This window comes from Melospiza georgiana, chromosome 14 (assembly GCF_028018845.1).
Source record: "Melospiza georgiana isolate bMelGeo1 chromosome 14, bMelGeo1.pri, whole genome shotgun sequence".
Taxonomy (NCBI): Eukaryota; Metazoa; Chordata; class Aves; order Passeriformes; family Passerellidae; genus Melospiza; species Melospiza georgiana.
The window spans coordinates 1,800,721-1,820,465 of NC_080443.1; the positions used below are offsets into that span (position 1 = coordinate 1,800,721).

General features: G+C 52.1%; 1 protein-coding gene across 1 annotated transcript in view; it reads left to right on the forward strand.

Moving 5' to 3' along the window:
• LOC131089612 (hydrocephalus-inducing protein-like) overlaps window positions 1–19,745 on the forward strand; it is a 65,012-nt gene that overhangs the window by 21,369 nt on the left and 23,898 nt on the right. The window contains exons 14-31 of the mRNA XM_058034437.1: window positions 138–273; window positions 722–886; window positions 1,760–1,912; window positions 3,621–3,859; window positions 5,013–5,265; window positions 5,891–6,034; window positions 7,245–7,385; window positions 7,875–8,191; window positions 10,473–10,506; window positions 11,210–11,419; window positions 12,275–12,403; window positions 15,192–15,369; window positions 15,878–16,083; window positions 16,801–16,934; window positions 17,883–18,019; window positions 18,655–18,776; window positions 18,864–19,046; window positions 19,409–19,561. Coding sequence (XP_057890420.1) covers window positions 138–273; window positions 722–886; window positions 1,760–1,912; window positions 3,621–3,859; window positions 5,013–5,265; window positions 5,891–6,034; window positions 7,245–7,385; window positions 7,875–8,191; window positions 10,473–10,506; window positions 11,210–11,419; window positions 12,275–12,403; window positions 15,192–15,369; window positions 15,878–16,083; window positions 16,801–16,934; window positions 17,883–18,019; window positions 18,655–18,776; window positions 18,864–19,046; window positions 19,409–19,561 — 3,034 coding nt within the window. The remainder of the gene's footprint in view (window positions 1–137; window positions 274–721; window positions 887–1,759; window positions 1,913–3,620; window positions 3,860–5,012; window positions 5,266–5,890; window positions 6,035–7,244; window positions 7,386–7,874; window positions 8,192–10,472; window positions 10,507–11,209; window positions 11,420–12,274; window positions 12,404–15,191; window positions 15,370–15,877; window positions 16,084–16,800; window positions 16,935–17,882; window positions 18,020–18,654; window positions 18,777–18,863; window positions 19,047–19,408; window positions 19,562–19,745) is intronic.

Consider the following 19,745-nt stretch of genomic DNA (forward strand, 5'->3'; position numbering starts at 1 on the left):
GGCAATTTATCCCTGTAGGGCTGTTAAATATCTATTTGATAGTGACAAGTGTTATGCTCCATTTCACAATCTTTGGGGGTAAACCTTCTCCCTTCTCTCAGTATCTCTGATTCCCCTGGGGTCATCTCTTTGCCCAGGTGTCTCGTTCCTGAGCTGAGAGTGTACCCTGAAATCCTGCTGTACGATGAGTGCCACCTGAATGTGCCATACGAGAGGAAGTTCCTCATTGCAAATGACACCGACTTTCCTGGCTGCTACGGGCTTATTCCCCAGGTTTGGCATCACATCCACTTCCTCCTCTCAAATATTATTGAGGAGATTATTAGGGGAAAAAAGGGTTTGGATAAAGCCTTGCTGGTTTCTATTCAGTCTTAAAGATCTGCTGAGAACAGGATCCTGAATGTAAACTTTAGGATGCAGTTCAACCTCCTGAGGAAACAGTTGATGTTCTGGTCTAGTCTTCAGGGTGTTTTCTTGTGAGAGATCTTAGAGAGTTGTTGAAAGCTGCTGCATCCACAGACACCAACGCCTGTGCTGGCACCCTCCTTGCAGGACCCCCTGAGAATGCTAAGCCTGCAATTCTTGCATCTTGTTTCTGTCTTTGACCTTTGTTCTGGGGATTTTTAAACATGTGTGTAAGTTGCTGTTGCAGTGGATGTTCAGGAGTTTAAGGTTTCTTCAGAGGTCCCTCTGAAGCTGCATTTCATTCTGTCCCTTCCAGGAACACAATGAGGACTCTCCTGTGCTCTACAGCAGCCCCAAGCCCTGTGGGATTGTGCAGCCTCACAGCTTTGCCGAGGTCCCAGTTATAATCAAAGTCCAAACACTGGACAAGCATCGCACCGACGTTCTCATCGGCGTGTTCGGGGATGAGAGAAACCCCCTGGTGAGGGCAAGGGGAGCTGTGAGCCTGTGTGCAGCTGCTCCTGGCAGGGTGCACGGGGACAGGGATTCTGCTGGGGAAAACAGGCACAGGCTGCTGGGGAGAAGGACAGGAGGGATGGGGGCACAAACAGCCCGTGCCTCACAGGTGGTGACCTCAGTGTCTGACACAGAAGGTAGTTCATCTAAGCTGGAATCAAAGATTATTTTAGTTAATTAATCTTTAATGCTATTAACTTTGGAAACATCTGTTTTAAAATGTCATCTCTCTGAGCACAAAAGAGGATGTCAGAAGACTTCTGGGAACCTTGAGCCTTCTCTTAAAGAAAGTAAAGCTGGCATTTGAGGAGCAGTTGGAGAGGGATGTAAATTTATAGTAAAACAGATCGAAATGATGATGCCAAATTCCCTGGGTGGCACCAAACATCTGAACCTGGGCCATTGTGGCACTGCATGTAAATCAGTGAACAGGAGGGACAGGCAGTGCAAGCTGTGCCAGGACAGGCAGTGCAAGCTGAAGTCTGACAAAACAGCTGCTTTCTCCTATCAGGCTGCTTCCCTTAAAGAGGAGGGTTTCTCTCCGCCAGAATAACTAATTGTTTAAGCCTCAGCCTGGTCTTAACTAGAAATTCCTTGCAAAGCTTTTACCTTTGGGCCAATAATTTGTGGTTGGAAAGTTTCTCATACCTTAATCCTTTTTAATTTGGAGGTGAATATTTTTTTTTTCTAAAAGCCCAGCATTTCAGCTGGAAAGTGGAAGCATTCCCTAAAGAAACAACTCGAGTGCAGTTGAGCTGTTTAAGCTTTTTTAGGTTTCCCTGTTAAGGTTTGTTTTGGTTTTTTTTTTTAAATCCTTCTTGCCTGCTTCCTGGAACAGAGACCAGAATTACGGAGCACTGGACAGCTGGCACAAATCTACCCAAGTCCCAGGCTGATAGAGTTTGGCAAGATCCCAGCACTACAGCCTACTTCACGAAGTCTTACCCTCTTCAACAAAGGTCATGTCCCTACAGACTTCAGGATGGAGGTTGTAAGTATCTGTGGGGCTGTTTTCCAGGGAAATGGACTGGTCAGTAGCAGCCATGACTTGGTTTTTAAATGCAAGATTTCCATATTGCCCTGTGTGAGAGGAGGCAAGATACTCCAATATTCCCTCTGAGCAAGGCAAGAGGAACCTGGCTCTGGAGTGGTTTTAGCTGGGGCACCCCTCCGTGAAATCAGGTGCAGAGATGTTGGAGCAGAAATTAATCTGGATTGTGTTGACAAGTTCTCCCTTAATTTTATGGAAGGTCTTTAGCTTTGCCTCATCACATTTTTGGAGCTCTGCGCTCAAGAGAAACCTGTGGGCCTTTGCTCCCCAGAGCATGGATTTCCCAACGGTTTCCTTGTCCACCTACAGTTGCTTTGTGCCAAACTGCTCATGTGGAGGCTCCTGTGGGTCAAGCCATCTGGGCTGTCCACACAAAGACAAGTGTGGGGGTTGTGAACCCCCCCAGCCTGTGATCTCTGTGCTATTGAAGAGCATCTTTGGGGAGCAGCTGCAGAGAAGGGCTGCCTAATACATGGGGGGCTGCATAGGGCAGAAGGAGCTGGGGCTGCTCCCCTGGCAGGGGGAGCAGGGCTGGTGCAGCCAGGAAGGGCTTGTAGGCTGGGCCTGGGGCTGGCTGGGATGTCTGCTGGAGGGGGAGATCTGTGAGGGGCTTGAGGTTTGTTCTTCTTCATGCTGGGTGTGTTGAACTTGTGGAGCTCGATAAAACCTGATGCTATGGACTTGTTTGGTCTGTGGATAAAGCATCAGGCCATGTGGGAGAGTCCAGCCACAGCCTCCTGGGCCAAGAAGGAGAGGTGTGAATTTTCCTCTTGATGCTTTTCCAGCTGTTTCCACAATGGAGTTCTGCTTTCAGTCTCTGCAGGGAGCAGTGCACCTTGGCTGGGTGCTCATGGTGTGTAAAGGTTGGGTTTCACATGCTCCTGCCAGGGCCAGACCTGCAGAGCTGTGTCTGTACAGCTGTGCTGGTGCAAGGCCTTTCCCCCTCCTTTGGGCAGCTTCCAGCTCTCTTGCCCAGTCCGTGAAGTCCATGAGAAACAAGATGACAAGAGTTCTTGGGAAGAGTGGGCCATGCCCACAGAGCACATGCATCCAGTTTTCTTTCTGCTTCCTACTTTCCTGCTCTGCTAGAAGCATTTAGAGGTGACTTTTCCAAAGCAGAGGGCACTGGGGCACCTCTCTACAGCTGATGATCAGTGGGAAGTGAGGGCTTCAGTCCTTCAGGGGGTGTTGAGAAGCACTGATGGCTCCTTGGGGAAGAATAGTTTGGTGTTGGCGTTTCGCACGACTGGTTTTGCAGAGATACTCTTCAGGCTCTCAGCAGTGTCCTCCAGCCATGTGGTTCCTGCAGTGGGATTTGAGCAGTCCTGGCTTCCTGTGGCCTTGAGCCTTTGTGAGAGGCCAGGAGAGAGAAAGCAGCTTTCCTTGGCCCACACTGCAGAGAAAGACTGGGGAAGGAACACTCTCCTGAGGATAAGCGTCCCTTGGGTTGGGCAAAACTGGGTTAATTAGGTGAGTCCATTGAAGGAGGGGAAAATACAGGTTGTATGAACTCTGCTGTTGCCCAATACTGTATTTTAGGGATTTTAAACCTTTATGATTTTTATCATCCTCTCTTTAGTCTTTCATCTCTTGTGGCCCACAAGAGACCAGGGTGGTTTCCTAAATGCATACTGTGCTTGTCTTTCAGGTTCGCAAACGCCACTGCTGTACCGTTGAACCCAGCGAAGGAGTGATCCCTGCTGGGGGTGAGGTGCCTGTGACTGTCACAGCAACCCTGGATGACAGGGGGCTTTTTTCTGTCCCTGTCCGGGTGTTCATCGGGAGCAACCTTAGCACTGCCTTCGGGCTGGTGGCTTTGGGCACTGGCACCACAATTGTCATAGACAAGCCATTCAGCCCAGAGCTCAACCTGGGATACCAATTCAGGTAGGAGATCTCTCCACTCCCACCTCTCCTCCTCCTGTCTCAACAAGGAGCAGTTTTGCTGTAGTCCTTCAGGCAAGGTCTTCTTCAGTGTTGAAAGCCCTGACTCCTTCCCTGAAGGCAGAGATTCTTTTAGAAGCATGTGATGGCCAGTTGAGAGTTGTTAGACACCCTCAAAAGCCACTGACAGGGAAACCAGTTGCTAAATTGCCATTGAATTGTCTTTAGCTCTGATACATTGATGTCCTCACTTGACCAAGTAATGATCTCACAGGCTCCCCCAGAACAAAAGGTTCCTGAAATGGTGTCCAGATGAGGCAGTCCCTCCATGTGGCTGAGGGACCAAGGGAAGATGGCGTCACACCCTTCCCTTCCAAAATGGCAAGCAGGGGCCCTGGGAACAAAGAGACAGGAGGGTGACAACGCCCACGGGCAAGGCAGGAGCGCACAGAGCAGTTCCAGGGGCAGATGGAAACTCTCTGGTTTGTGCGGGGTCCGCACGGCCGCTGCCGCCGCTTCCTCGTGCTGTTCGTGGGCTCTGCTGCTGCCCTGCTCTGCCCAGGACCTCGCTCGATTTTTCACTGCCAGCAGAGTTTGCAAAGTTCACTTCCAAACAGTTTCTAATGCAAAATGAAGTTTCTACAAATGGCTAGCCGTGCAAAACCAAAGCTACTACGAACGAGAGAGGCTCTGCACCCCTGGTGTCCTCTCCTGGAGCAGGCAGACACTTTTTACCAGCTTGCTGGAATCATCCAGAAACTGCCTCTGAGCTGGCTTTTAGAAATGTCTGCAATCATACCCCCTCACACAATGTCCCCCAGTGCAGGATCTCAAAGATTCAGTAACAGTTTCAGGCACAGATTAATACAAAAGACAGTAACAGTATGAATCAACCCAGAACAAACATCTTGGAGGAAAACACCACCTCCTGTTAGCCTCACCTGGCAAATGTTACATTACCTTTATAAACATATTTCCCTTTGAAATAACGATGTCAAAAGGGCACCTTATCAGACACTATTTCTGGTCCACATTAGGAACTGGAAATGTAGACAGTCTCCAACCAACTAACAACTCAAGTTGCTCACTGGGAGCAATCTGATGACCAGCGAAAAAGCAACTCCCGTACTATTTTCCATCCTGCCTTCTATTCCAGCCTGGTGCCCTGTATTCGTCAGTTCAGAGTAACAAACAGGGGCCACCATTTCCATCGGCTCTTCTGGAGTGTGGAATGCTACAGCCCATCTGAGCAGGAGGGCCAGAGTGTCTCAGCCCTCAGCAGCCCCAAGGATGATTCCCAGAGCCCCAAACGTACCGAGCCTTTGTTTGGGCTGGAGCCGCTGTCGATGGACCTGCAGCCAGGCCGGTCTGAGGACATGGTGCTGCGAGGCTTCTCCAGCATCGCACAGGTGAGGTCCCCACCGTGGGCTGAGCCTGGGCCACCATCAGATCCCCTCCCCTGGGCTTGTTCCCTTGACATTGCCCTGGGGAACTGAGCAGAGGCCTTTAAGAAGCTGATGTAAGACCACACGTTTCTGTGGCAGCACCAGTTGCTTTCCTTGCTGGCCACCATCAGACCAGCTGAGACTTTATTGTGATTCCACAGCTACCAAAACCCAGTGCTGATCCCAAAGCAGGGGTGGAAGGAAATATTGCTCTTTTTGGGCAAACAGTGCTGCATGCTGAGTCAGCAAAGCAGGGCAGAGAAATAAGTTACACTTAGTCTAAAAGCCCAAAAAGAAAGTGAATTAAACAAGTGCCAAGTGATTTATCTGGGGTAAGCATGGAGTAAAACAAAAGCCTTGTGAAGGGAGGGAGTTATCTCACAAGTGCCTTTTGTGGGTATTGGGGTGCAGTGTTACCGACAATTGAGCACAAAATAAATAAGCTGCATCACTGGAAGAAAAGGGGGCAGTGACCATAACTCTGTGGCAATTATGGACCCTGTGGTGGGTGGCGGGTGCTGAGCCAGTGGAGGGCATTTGCTGGATGCTCTGCCACCACCCACTGGTGACAAGTGACTCTTGCACGCAGGAGGTGCAGGATTATGTGATGTGTGAAGCTGTCAGTATGGCAACCAGCAGGACTGAGAAGATAATGGAGACAGTCATTACCTGCAAGTTTATTCACCCTTCTATAGAATTGTCAGCCAGACACTTGTCTTTCCAGGTGACCAAGGTAAGTCTGGATTGCATGCTGGCATTTAACAGCATGGCTGAGGGGGGTGTGTGCTTGTGTTAAAGCCCCTCTTTACCCTTCCTGAGGCACTCTGTAAAGTGAGTGAAGATGCTTTTAGGGATGAGACTGGTATTTAATTTCCCCAAAGTAAAACTGCAGTTACAGCTGCACTGCCAAGGGGGATCATGGCCACTTCCAGAGAAATGCCAATTTCTCTGCTCACTGTAAAGAGAGGTTTTGGAGGATGCTCCAAGGCATGGTGATGTCTGTACACCGATACTGTAGGGAAGCTGGGAAAAATGGAGATTCCTGTGAATTCCTCAGGCTGACAAGGAAAAACCCATCACCTTCTATGTCTCTTTGCCTTCTCTGCTATTGGCATGAATGCTTTATGGTATAGTTATATAGTACAGCTCTGTGCATTTCCCTAAGTCTTCAAAGGACCCCCAGGCATCCTGCAACTGCAGTGATGACACTGAGGCAGAGCAGGTGCCCTTTAGTCTCTGGACCCCAACTCCAGCATCACCTTTCCCTCTCCTGCAAGTTGTCTAAAAAAGAGAAGATCTTTCATCCTTTGGTTTCTGTAGTTTCAGGCCTCTCCTCTGGTTTCCCAGGCTTCAACTGAAGTACAGAATCCCCCCTGGAACAGGCAGTTCAGATGTAATTTAGGAGCTTTTCAGCTCTCCCTGATTCTGCCTGGGTTCTGCTCAATGCCACACACACAAACTGATTTATGGCATACTATGGCACAGCACCTGTTTGATACCAGTACCTCCAGAACCAGCTTCCCAAAGCCTCTGGTTTAGAGCCCGGGCTTTTGTGAGGCTGCTAGAGCCAATAAGGTTGTGAGAAATGACTGCATGTGAGTGAAGATCCTCTAGTGCTGTTTTGCCCAACAGAAAGACAAAACTGAAGACAAATGGTCTGGATTCACTTTCTGCTTTAGATCTTGTTCAAGCAGCCACCTCCTCTCAGGAGCCTATTCCCTCATCTGTACATGGGTGTGTTTCCCTGTTCCCCAGATGATGCTGTGGTTTCTAAACATGAAAAGCATCTGCTGTCAGGAAAAACCTCCTGGAAGGGTAGAAACAAATAGAAAGGGTAAATAGAGATGTATGCACTTCTGGGCTGAAGAATGTGAGCTGCAGCAGAAGGAGAAGGACGTCTATGGCTAGTTGAGGCTGGTTTTCCTTCTCTCCTGTTTCTATAGAAACCCAGTGATGTCCTGAGGCTGCAGTACCAGCCTTTGGCTATAAAAAACACCTGCCTGCTGCCACTGGACCTTATGCTGGGCTTGGAGCAGCCATTCCTGGTCTGTGATAAGGAGAAGCAGCCCCTCCCAGATGGCCAGGTGAGCAGCCCTGGACTCCTCCAGTGGGATCTGAAGAGGAGGGATGTTGTGGTGCCTTTCTCTTGGGAGCTCCTTGAGTCAAGAAGTTTATTTTGTAGCATCAGCAGTGGGCTGGCCTGAGCTGCATCAGCAGAGCTGCTGAAAGAATCAAAATAGTATCTGAATTGAGAAGATCCATCCTGGCTTTAATAAGGCACAGGGAGAAGGGAGCAGGCAGCTGGGTCTGGGCAAGGCATGCAGTAAAGGTGTCTCCTGGAAAGCATGCCAGCTCTCCAGCAGCCACCCCTTTGGATTGGGGCTGAGCACAGCAACGGGAGCCTGAGGGATCCTGGGCTGGACTGTGGTGCCTGCAGTCAGACCCCTGCTTAGAGAGATGAACCATGAACTGAGGAGCCCATGCTGGGCTCACTTGGAGCATTTACTGTTTGCTGCTGTCAGGCCTTGGGACATCATCCCACAGGTGATTAATTACTGCTCATCTCCTTGCAGCCTGTGAGAGTGGGTGTAGGGGAGACCTGCCATCTCTACATCGCATTCGACCCAGCTTATAAACTGGATTTTAAGAGCTGGAAAACAGAGAAGCTTCTGAAGATAGACATGGTCAGGGGCCATCCTCTTGTGGAGCGTATCATCCTTCGGGGAGAAGTGCACTTCCCAAATCTCCAAATGCAGTCCAGATCCCTGGAGTTTGGCTGCATTGTGGCTGGCACTGAAGAAGTGCGTTCTCTGAAGATAACCAACTGCAGCCCACTGCCCGTCCAGTACCACTGGTCATTCCATTCCAAGAGCCAGGTTTACAGGTTGAGGTATGTGCACCTTTGCCCTCTCCTTGAAGCTCTTCTTGCTGGTGTCCTGTTTGTACTTGGCAAAGAACAAAGCTGTTTGCCTGGGATCTGACAGACTGCTTCTGACTTTTTCTGGTGCAAATAACACCGACCAGCTGTGCTCAGGCTGGATGCTCAGGGAATAGGTTTTCCACCAGTTTGATGCTGCATAGCCCCCAGAGTGGTTTCCCCTGGGAAGGAAAGCTGGGGTGAAAGCTGCTTTCTCAGACCTCTGTGGCCTGAGGCCATGTCCACCTTGATGAAGGGCTCCCAGTCCCAGCTCCCAGTGCTGCTGGAGGCCTTTCTGGCCCCTCTGCTTTGGGATGGGTCCTCTCTGCAGGAGCTGCTCTCTGCTCCTTGCCTTCCTCCTTTGCACTGTGCTGGAGGATGCCCAGAAAGTCCCAACACCAGCCAAAGAGCTACTTAGTGCCTGGGCTGATGCTCAACAGCCAGCTGAACAGCCTTCCCTTTCCTTCTTTTCTGAGACAACTCCTTTACTGCCAGGATGATTTCTTTCCCAGGGGTCAGCTTTCAGTGGACATCTTGGATTCTTCACTCTCTTTTTTTGTGACACTTGTTACTCATTTTGATTTCTCCTCGCTGCAACATTTCCCTTATGGCTTCTGTAGTGCTTGGCAGCAGGACTCGTTCGTCACATCATCTCCTATCCCTGCCTTCCAGAGAGTTTATACTTTAGAGTGAAAAGTGTCATTCTCTGGGCACCATGGTCCTGGGAAGTTGCCTCAAACCATTCATTAAAACTAAAGACAGTGGAATAGATGATTAGGGATCTCTTGAGGGTTATAATGAGAGAGCACCTCATCCAGAAATTAAACCTAGCCTTAGATAACAAGCTACAAAGCTGAAGGCAGTGATTCTTTGGGGAGCAGCTCATTACAGGCCTGTCTGGGAATGGAGCATCCAGGTGGTTGACTGTGGGGAGCACTTGCAGCTCAGCAGGGTGACAGGCAGGCACGATTTGACTGTGTCCCTCACGTGGCATAGAAACACAAGCAGAGGTACCCTGAGCACCTGCTTCAATTAAAAGTGGGGGATGTGACCTGAGTCACCTGGGAGTGTTGGAAAATGTCAACCAAGTCCCCCAACACTGTTAGGGAAACATTCCTGATAAATCCCTGGTAGAGCTGCAGTTTCTGGTGTTGGGCACTGGGGGTGGGGGCTGTGCTGGCTCATCAGTGGCCAGCTCTACCCCTTGGTGCCTCAAATCTCACCTTTTTGCTGCCTTTTCTGTCTTTTCCTCTCCCACTGTGCTTTTTGCATCCCCACCAGGTGTTGATGCCTGTCCTCTGTAATTGCTCAATGCGAGCAGTTGCAGCTGCTGCAGCACCTCAGTGCCATCCCTGGGCTGCCTTTAGAACAGACCTGCCCCAGCCTGGATTGGGAAGGGCTGGATCAAACCATTTCTCAGTTCAACGAGCCAGCACCCAGCCAGGGGCTGCATCCTGGCCAGGAGCTGCTGGTGCAGCTGTCCCTCCCTCCCTCCCTCCCTCCCTCCCACTGCAGCTCCCTGTTCATAGTTATGTTATATTCCAGATACGAGCTTAGCTCAGCTAAATTCAAGCCCCGACCACCCAAGGAGAGGAGAACCAGTTTGCCTTCCGCATCATCTCTCAGGAGACGCCTCAGGTTTAGAAGTGTGCAGGAGCCAGCCACAGCCCTGAAAGAATTGCAGGATTCTGCCCACTCTTCAGTAACAGAGGTAGATTTTCTTGTACACACAGTGCTTGTGTTGCCTCCCCAGCCTGCCAGCACCAGGTCATGCTTGTGCTGCTGACCTCTCTTTTTGCTGCCCTGCTGTGCTGTGCCCTGACAGTGGGCTGGGCAGCAGGGCCAGTGGCTGGACATGGGCTGAGGGGGAGGGAGAAATAGGAGAGTTTTCCTTGGAGAAGCTGACTCAGATCCTACAGATCTGTGTTGAGTGTGGGATTTTTTGCCTTGTTTCCTTCCCAATGTAAGATGAGGCTTTTCTCTGCATCATCATGGTAACACCTCCAGCTTCCCTCCCAGACAAGTTGGGATGATCCTGATCTCCATGGAGCCTCTTCCCAAAGCAGCCAGACTCCCTGTTTCCAGGTCCCTGCTTTCACTAGAGAGCTGCTATTGCACTGCTGGCCCTGAAGCTGTCTTACAAAGTGGGACTTTGCAAAGTGGCTGTCTCTTCCTCCCAGCATAGAAAATGGCTTGTTTTTCAGGTGCCACGGTATTACAGCCCACTAGAGTTGGTGGGAACCATGCCCCCCAGGGATGTACTGCACACTCCCGTGGCCACGGAGGAGGTAAGAGGGAATCTGTCTCACTTGCACACTGTCAGTGTGGCAAGCAGGGCTGCAGCTCCCAGTGCCACTGGGGGCCCTCAGCATTGGCCACAGAGGGGCCTCCCATCCCTGCAGGCCCATCACAAAGTGCTGCTGGAGCAACTGGTAGCTGGAGAGGCTGTGCAGGACACCTTGTAGGGCTGCCCAAGGATGCTGTGCAGCGCCTATGGAGGGCACTGCTCCCCCTGGACCTCATCTCATAGGAAATTTTTGCAGGAGCTTTTGCTGAGGCACCTTGAGAACGCACCATATATATCAGAGAGAAAGGGGAAAGGCCTCAGGAGTCAGATGAGCTGGGCTGGAGTTCTTCTCTGAGCTCCCTGAGCTCCAAGAGCTCTCACTCTGAGAGCTCCAAGAGCTCTGACTCTGCTTTGCTAAAAGCAGTAAGAAATGCTTTTTAAAGGCAAGTTGTGCATCAGAGAGAATTTCTACTGCCAGGAGACATTTACTTTCATGTAGTGTATTAATTAATGCATTGATCCGTGAGTATGGGAGATTTTCCCCATGGTCCCTGCAATGGTCAGTGGCATGGATGCAGGATGAGATGAGGGTGATTCTGGCAGTGTTTGTGGAATAGGCCCCTCCAGGTACAGCTGCACTTTGCTCCAAGATGCTCTTTGCATCCATTTCCATGCGCAACACCTCAATCTCTCCTGTCCTTCAGGTTTTCAGTATCCTGCCACTGTCAGGTGTGCTGCAGCCAGGAGAGAGCCAGCAGGTCTCCTTCACCTTCTGTAGCCATTTCAACACCATCTCCTTCGTCACGGCGCTGTGCCACGTGGAGGGAGGCCCCACCTACGAGCTGATGCTGACTGGGGAGGCCTCATGCATCAGCTACTCCGTGAGCCCCCGGGAGACCTACTGTGGCTCTCAGGTACCACACACATCCCTGCCACAGCTCCTTGCCTTGGTGGCTTCCTGCCCACCTCGCTCCAGGGCTCCCTGCCCTTCCCAGCCCCTTTGTTGGCTCTGGGGCTTGGAAGTCCAACCTTTGAGGGACACATCTGGCATCCAAGCTGCTTTAAAATGGCCATCTCCCACCCTCTCCACAATGCTGGGAATGCCTCTTTTTCAGGGTACCTAACACTGCCTCCTGGGGCAGGCAGGGGCCCAGTGGGGATGCTCTAGGGGTGTGTCCCTGAGACATCCCTCTGCTGGTCCACTCCTAAAGCCTGACCTCCAAGGAGATGCTCTTGTCTAAAGCTCTTGCTTAATCCACACAATGATCAAGGAAAGAAGTTGGGCTTCCAGTCACTACAGTTGGAGAGACTGTCCCAGAATAATCCCCACTTCACTCTCTTCCAGTCAAAAGCCCACAGATATTCCCAGCTGCTGGCTCTGTCTGTGTTGCCCTGGGTGACTCCCTTGTTGCATCCATGTTGCTTGCCAATACTTGCATGCAGGTGCCTTTTCTTCTGGAATGCCTCAGTGCTGTCTCTGTTTCTCCTGGCTGTTGGTGACCCCTCAGAGAGCAGAGGAGGGCCTGTGTCCCCTGGTTCATTCATTGCTGGCCCTCACGTGGTTGTCACCACAGCTCTGTGTGCTGCCAGAGCTCCCTGGTGCTGTGCAGGTGCCCTGTGCCTGGGGGTTCCCCGGTTCCCAAGTGCCCCTATCACCTCCCTGGTCCCTGCTCCCATGATGTGTCTGCTTTCAAACCCAGGAGGGAGAAAGGAGATTCTCAGCAGCAGGCCCAGGTCTGTAACTTCCCTCTCTTGTGCCTTCTCTCCAGCTGTTTAATGAAATTCATCACAGCAATGTCACCCTGGAGAACACTGGCAAGATGGAATTCAACTGGGTGCTAAACCCTAGCCCTGCAGACCAGCGTCTGCCTGGTGTGTTTCTGGTCAACCCCACCACTGTAAGTAGCACAAGTGACTGAGCCCAGCCCTGTGTCAGGTGGCCCAGGAGAGTGTGAAAGGAAAAAAGCTGGGGCGGGGGAAGTCGGAGGGGAAAACCCCAAACCCAGCCATGAGAGAGACAGAGCTGTAATCCATTTCTGCCGGGGGCAGAGAAGGTCAAACAAGTGCTCACCTGATAGACTTCCCAATGGCCTTGGCTGGTGGGTGGCTCTGCTGTCAGAGGCGACACCGGCGGGAGGCACAGGTGTGTTGGTCGCTGTCTGTCCTGCTGTAAGGGGAGTAGAGGAGAATTCTTTTTGATAGATTTCTCAGATGAAAATAAGGCACAAACGCAGCCTTATATCTGAAAACTGTTTCTTGATAAAGAAAGGGTATGGTCCCGACCAGAAGGGGACAGAAAAGAGTGAGAGAGAAAATAAGAACCGGACAGAGAAAAGAGAGGACGGGGACAGAGCGTCACTGCTAGAGCCCTGAGGCGCTGTGTCGGGTCCTGCTCAGCAGATGGAGCAAGTGCTGCCAACCGTACCAGCGTGCGTGCCCGCCGCGGCGTGAGGGGCTGGATCGGGCGGCAGCGTGGCCGGGCTGGATCGGGCGGCAGCAGGGCCCGGCTCCATCGGCCGGCAGCGGGGCCCGGCTCTATCGAGCGGCAGCGGGGCCCGGCTCCATCGGCCGGCAGCGGGGCCGGGCTGGATCGGCCGGCAGCGGGGCCGGGCTCCATGGGCGGGCAGCGGGGCCCGGCTCCATCGGCCGGCACCGGGCCCGGCTCCATGGGCCGGCAGCAGGCCTGGCTGTCCCGCGGGCTGCGGCCGGGCCGGGCCGGGCTCAGCAGCCGCGGTTTGTCCCGGTCGGGACACGGCGGCTGCTCCCTCGGGGAAGCAGAGGAGCACTGGGTTGCCGTGGCGAGCGGGGAAGAGGCAACAGCAGCGTAGACAGACAGGGAAGAAGTGGCTCTGCAGGGAGCCGGACCCTCCGGGTGCTCTAAGCCCAACAAAAAGCAAAAATGGCGGGGAAAACCTGGCAGTGTTAACTGCTTGTATATGCTAAGATTCCTCCCTTAACTCAGCCCTTTTAGGAAGACTGTTGGTCAGACGGGCAAAATTTTCCCGGGCTTCGGGATCTGCCTGCCTCCAAGGGGGAAATCTCTTGCAGCCCCCCAGACACAGAGCCTGTCTGCATTTCCTCCTAACGATCTCCTTTACGCGTGCGATGTGTTAAGGCTCCCAGCACGTCTACAGCCTCTATAGTAATTTTTCACCCCATGTCAGAAAGTGGATTTATAACATGTTGTGGCATAACTTAAAATTTAATTGGTTGCTCACAGTCACTCACCCCGATGGCTGAGATCTCAGGCTGTGCTGGCACTGGAGCGTTTCTGAGGGTCACCTTACCCAGGCTGTGTGATCACATATCCTGTCGCAGTCGAGGCGGTCACGACATTAAAGCAGAGACCACAAGCACACTCAGTCTCAGTTGTCAGCCGTTAGCACCGTCTGCAACCGTCAGCAACCGCTGGCAACAGCTGGCAACACTTTATTGGTGAAAATGGCTGATACGCTTTCCAGTTGTTTCCCCTCCAGTCGCAGAAGGCTCCCATCTTTCCTCTCTCGATCTCCTTGGTTCAGCTTCTTCCTCTTACTTCTTGCTCCTTTAGCCAACAGGCCCGCTGCTAGCCCCTTCTAGATATCCCTTAGTAGGCTTGCTGCTCCCTGCCTCTTCCAGCTTTGTTGCTGTGCAGCGCCTTTGTGGGGCAGTGAGGGAGCCAGGGAGCAGCGGGGCTGGAGGAGCTGGAGAAAAATCAGCAGCATCCCACCACTGTCCAAGCTTCTCAGTCCTGTCTGGAAGTCTTTGAGGCGAAGCAGCGCTCCTGCCTTTGTCCCTCCTTGCAGTGGGAAGAGGAAGCCGATTGGCTTTCCATTTCTTCATGCCTGCCTCCTGCAAGGGATGAGAGGAGCTGCTGGCCCTGCTCAGTGCAGGGATTTCCCTTCCACAGCGGCAACACAAGAGCCTTTTTTTTGATGAGGCGGGCTCTTGCTGGCAGAGGGCAAACCCCATCAGCAGCAGAGCTGTGCTCACATCAGGCTGTGCTGGGGCTGCAGCCTTATGAGCCCTGGGGAGGACACACAGCACCCCAGGGTCAGAGGCTCGACTCTTTGGGCACAAGGAAGGTAAAAGGTGTGAAAAATGAAGGCCACTCCTCAGTTAAAATTTAAAGAAAATTTAATAAGAGACCAAGGGGACAAAGTCAACAAAGCAGAAGTAACAGCACTGGGTGCTTGGCTTGGGTGCTTAGCCAGAGGCACAGACCAGTCAGCACAGCAACAGCCCTGATATACCCTGGGTATTGCATCAGCCATATCTACAAATGCTTATACATATTGAGATATTTTAACATAGTTCCTCCTCCTCTCACCTTTTTGGAGTATGTGCAGTTGTCCTAGTCCTGGTAATTTGTTAACTTTTTTACACATTCAACAGGTTTCCATTCCTTCATTGGTTAAGTGTTAATACTACAACAACTCTTCACCAACATTGGTATCACAACACAACATTTGCATTAAAAGAACTCTAAACTTTAGCAAAACTTCTTTTACAAAAGTCAACATTATAAAACACATAGTATTTACTCTAACAGTTGTGAAAGCCAACACTGTAATATGTTTATCACTAAGGTGATGTGGTCTGATGGTTTCTTCTAGATGAGAACCTGTCTGCTCAGCCTGTCTGTCCCCTGAGCCATCCCCATCAAACACTCTGATGCATTCCCTCCCTCCTCTCCTGTCCATGCAGGGCTCCATTGCACCTGGTGAGAAGCAAGTGCTGGAATTCTCTTACATGCCAGGATTACCAGGAGCCTTCAGCAGGACTTACCATCTTAAAGTGGGTGACCTGGAACCAGAAAAGATCTGCCTGAAAGGAGAAGCATCCTTTCCCATGATCACTTTGAACCTGCCCTGGAACATCAAAGGTGGGCACTGCCTGTCTGCCCCCAGGAAGGGCCCCTCTGGTTTTGTTCCCTACCATAGGCCCATAGGGCAGCTCATGCCAACGCCACCGAGCCTGGAGGGTTGCAGGACTCCCAGACCAACTCAAGCCCCCTGGTTGCTTCATGAGTCTTGAGCAGAGGATCCCATGTGGACTTTGTCCCAGGAACCAACCTGCAGAGCCTGCCAGCTCATCTGGCAGGGTCCTGAAGGATGATGGCTAGAGTGAAAGGCTTGGGAAAGCTCTAAGAGAGGCTTGTGGCAGGGTTGGGTTTGTGTGACATTGCAGGGGATGAGCTGCTCCTCAGTGGCAAGGGAGGTGGGTGGGAGCGAACATGAGAATTCAGAGAGGAGCAGCAGCATCCACTTTCCATAGATGGCTTGAGGGATTTCTTTCTGGAAGAAACCAGTGTTGGGAGGTAGGGACTTCCCAGCTTCAGTGGGACTAGCACTTTGCTCACACTTCTCTTTGTGGATGTTTTCTTCCTTCAGGAGATGAAACACACGAGAAGCCTCTGACACAGCCCGTAAAACCGCTGCAACAACACAGTCAGAGGAGTAAATCAGGTGCTCGGAAGAAGACTCAGAGCCTGAAGACTGAGACCTTGAAGTCTCAGACCGCAGAAGCTCAGACTCCAAAGAGTCTGATTCCGAAGACTCAGGACCTGCAGCCCAGCGTGCTTGCCTCTGGCACTGCAGTAAGAACAGCTGCAGCCCCGTTTGGCACAGGCCACCCTCCCCATGTCACCTGAGACCCTTGCAGCCCACAGCAGCTCCTGCTGCCCTGATGGCACCTGGGACCTCCCTGCCCACTGACAACCTTGTGTCACCTCAGCATTGGCCCTAGGGCTGCTATGCTGGTCATGGTCTCCTCTGGGGCTGCAGCAGCTTCCTGGCTACCCCAGGGAGTGATCCTGAAGGCCATGCTCCAGGGATGGAGTTGATGGTGCTTTGAAGGAGATGCAGGTCATTGCTGGGGAGTTTGTTGGTCCCAGCCCAAGCCCTGCCAGATTTACAGATCTTAACAGCAGCTGCCTGGTTGTGCCCAGGGGCTGTGCTGGCAGGGCTCATCTCCAATAGGCACCAGCTTGGTCCCCCTTTCAAGACAGCTTCTGTCCAAGCTGCCTTGGTACAGGCTGGGGTCAGGCAAGTATCTGGAGCTCTGGAAGGTTCCTGGCTTGTCTGTCTGTCTGGCCAGATCAGCTTTGCTAACAGTGTCTGGGCAGGCAAAGATGCTGGAGTTACTTCCCTGGAGATGAGGTCCTGGCTAAGAGAGCAGGAGGTGTCACAGGCACTGAGCAGCCAGACAGGAGGACCCCACACCCCCTCCCAACAAGAGTGGGCTGGGATCCTTTTTCAGGTGTAAACCCTGGGAAGGACCTTTGCTAAACAGCCCCTGTCTTCCCTTTCCTCAGACAAACACTCAGTTGCAGTTAAACATGGTGAGGAACCTGGTAGTGAAGGCTGCTGTGGAGCTGCAGGAACAGTTCATGTCCCAGCCCCCGACGAGCAGCTTCCCTGACAAGGAGCTGTGCCAGAGCCTTGTCAAGTGAGTAGGGACTCCCATCCCCATCTCCAGGTGCCCCTGGGTGGGAACACCCAGCCATGTCCCCTTCTCCTGAGAGCTCCCTGTGTCTGCAGAGCTGGGAACAGCCTGGACTCCAGATGGGCTCTGGTCCTGGTGGCTGTGACACGCTGCATGTGAGCAGCGGAGTGTCCTCCCTTCCCCAGCACCACGCTGAGCTTTGCACTGCTCAGCTCCCCACAGGTGTGGGGTTCTGTCCCTAGAGCTGGGGGACCCAGTGCAGACCTTCTAGCCCTTCCAGACAGCATAGATTCTGTCCCTGCTGCCTAGCTCTGAAAGAGACAACTCCCAGCTGAGGTCTTGCTTCCAACCAACAGAGCCACTAAACAAAAGGAGAAGGGAGCTGCACGTGTCAGCAAACCCTTTAAAACCCAACATCAGATGGCTTGAACCCTGGTGGGGTGGCAGGGCTTATCTAGGTGACTTGGTCCATCCCTTTGCACCATCATGATGCAGCACAAGCACGGGAGCTTCAATTCAGGAAGAAGATGCTCTGCAGAACAGATCGTGTGGTCTGGTTGCAGAGCAATGAAGATTTCCTGTGCAGGCAAATCTTGTTACTAGGCCCCAAAGCAATTTCAGGCTCAGGCTGTACACCAGGCTAAGCAGTTTCATTGAGACTGGTGGAGACCTAATATACTCACTTACACTGGGTTTTCATGGCAGAGGAGCTGTGGCCAGTGTCCATTTTAAACTTATTTTCAGGTACCATTAGTAGCTGAAAAAACCTAGGAGCTGCACTCCTCCTGACTTCCCAAAGTCATTGCCAGGTGGTTAGGCCATGGGTTTCATGGGCTTGAGCTGAGTTTTTACAGCAGTGAATAAAGAAATAGCCACTTTATTTGTATCCTCCATCCACTTGGATGTGTAGCCAGGCTGTGGTTTAAGGACTGTCCTTAATCTTCCTTGCAGAGTTGAGCTGCCCGAGTATGTCCTGGACATGGGCACTGTCCGTAAGGGTTTCACTGAGAGAAGCACTCTGGAGATCACCAACCATGGGCAGATCCCAGTGTCCTTCCAGATCCATGTATCTGTCCTGGAGAACACAGGTAAGCAGTGCTGGAGACACTTCCTATGGGCTTGAAGGAGGTGTCAGACAGATTAGCTTAAGCCATTGAACCTGGGGAGGTTTCTGAGCTTTTTCTTCTCAGTGCCTCTGCTGAGAGCTTTAGAGGCAGAACTCTCCTGGCCAGCCATGCCCAGGGACCTGGCCTGCCTGTGACTGCCCTAACGCTTCAGTGCAGGGGCCAATGGTGACCATCACCCTGGTCACCTCTCAGCATCCTCCACCCTTGGCTCCCATGGGCATCGAGTTTCTTTGGGCACTCTATGGGCTTACTTTGCCAACCAGTGGGGTCTGCTGTGTTTTTGAAGTGCTTTGTTTGAAGTTCACACTATCACAGGACTTGTATTCAGCCTTTATTGAGGAAGCAGCCTGTGAGATCCTCTGGTGGATCAAAAGAGGTTTCCAAAAGAGGCCTTGAGGCAAGGCTGCCCTTCCATCACACAGTGGCTCGCTGTGTCTGAAGGGTGTTAGGTGCACTCTGAAGTTTTTGTCCAGGTCACAGCAGGGCATGGGGCTTTTGCCAGACCTCTCAGCCAGGACACCTGTAAGGCCTAAGTGTGCTTATGACACGTTTTGTATTTCTGGTTCTCTCAGCTGCTTTGTGTTCATCTCTTCAAGGTTTCAGCGTGGACCTGGACACGGTGGAGGGCCTGCCCCACAGCTACATCAAGACATTTGACGTGCGCTTTGAAAGTGCCCGGCGGCCACGGGGTGACGTGGATGTGGTGCTGCCCATAGAGGTACCACAGCTCTTGGGGCAGGCAGCAGGCTGGGCACAGCAGCAGATGTCACCTGCACCCTCCGCTGAATTCTCTGTCCTTCTCCAGGTGACAAAAGGCCCCACATATAACATCCGTCTTCATGCCACTGTGTCTGAGCTGTCAATCGAACTGTCCAAGAACATTGTGCACTACTCTGCCGTCGTTGTTGGGCAGTACAAGGTTGAGACAGTCCACCTCTACAACTGGTTCCGAGTACCCTGCAAATGGTCCATCAAGCCTGTTCAGAAGGTAAAGCCCAGGCAACATTGAACACGAAACTTCTTGGTTGGGTTTTCTTAGTGACTCTTGCCCTTTCTGCTCCTGTGGCTGCCTGAGCACTTGGGTCTACAGCGTGTTTGAGGAAGCTTCTGAGGGTCTAGATCAAGGCTGGTTTGCCTGGACCTGTTCCATTAGCAGATGCTTTGCTTTTCTGCCATCTTCACCCATTCCTCCTCTGAGGACAGTAGTTCCCTATCTGCCCGCCCTGGGTGAGGTTTTCCCTCCTGCTGTAGGCTATGGGGTCCACACTTGGTTTGGCTGTGGGTGCTCTCAGCACCATGTCAGTGTCTCAGAGCATGAGGAGACCTCACATAATTGGTTTCTGTGCCCAGACCAATCACTGCAAATACATGACACCAGCCGTTCGTCAGAAGCAGCAGGCGCTGGAGTATGAGCCCTGTCCCTTTGAAGTGAAGCCCTCCAAAGGAACGCTTGATCCAGGAAGGTGCCAGAATCTGAAAATCAAATTTACACCCAAGGAGGAGGTGAGATTGGCGGGTGTCGGCCCAGGAGGCCTGTCAGGGCTATCTGGAAATGAGGGCCTGGTGCAGAGAGTGTGGTAGGAGCTCTGCCTTCACAGGGAGCTTTCTGCAAACCCCGTACTCAGCGTGGCTCAGTTCACCCCACAGAGCACTCCCGTGAGATATGCTTTGAAATGCTCACAGGGAG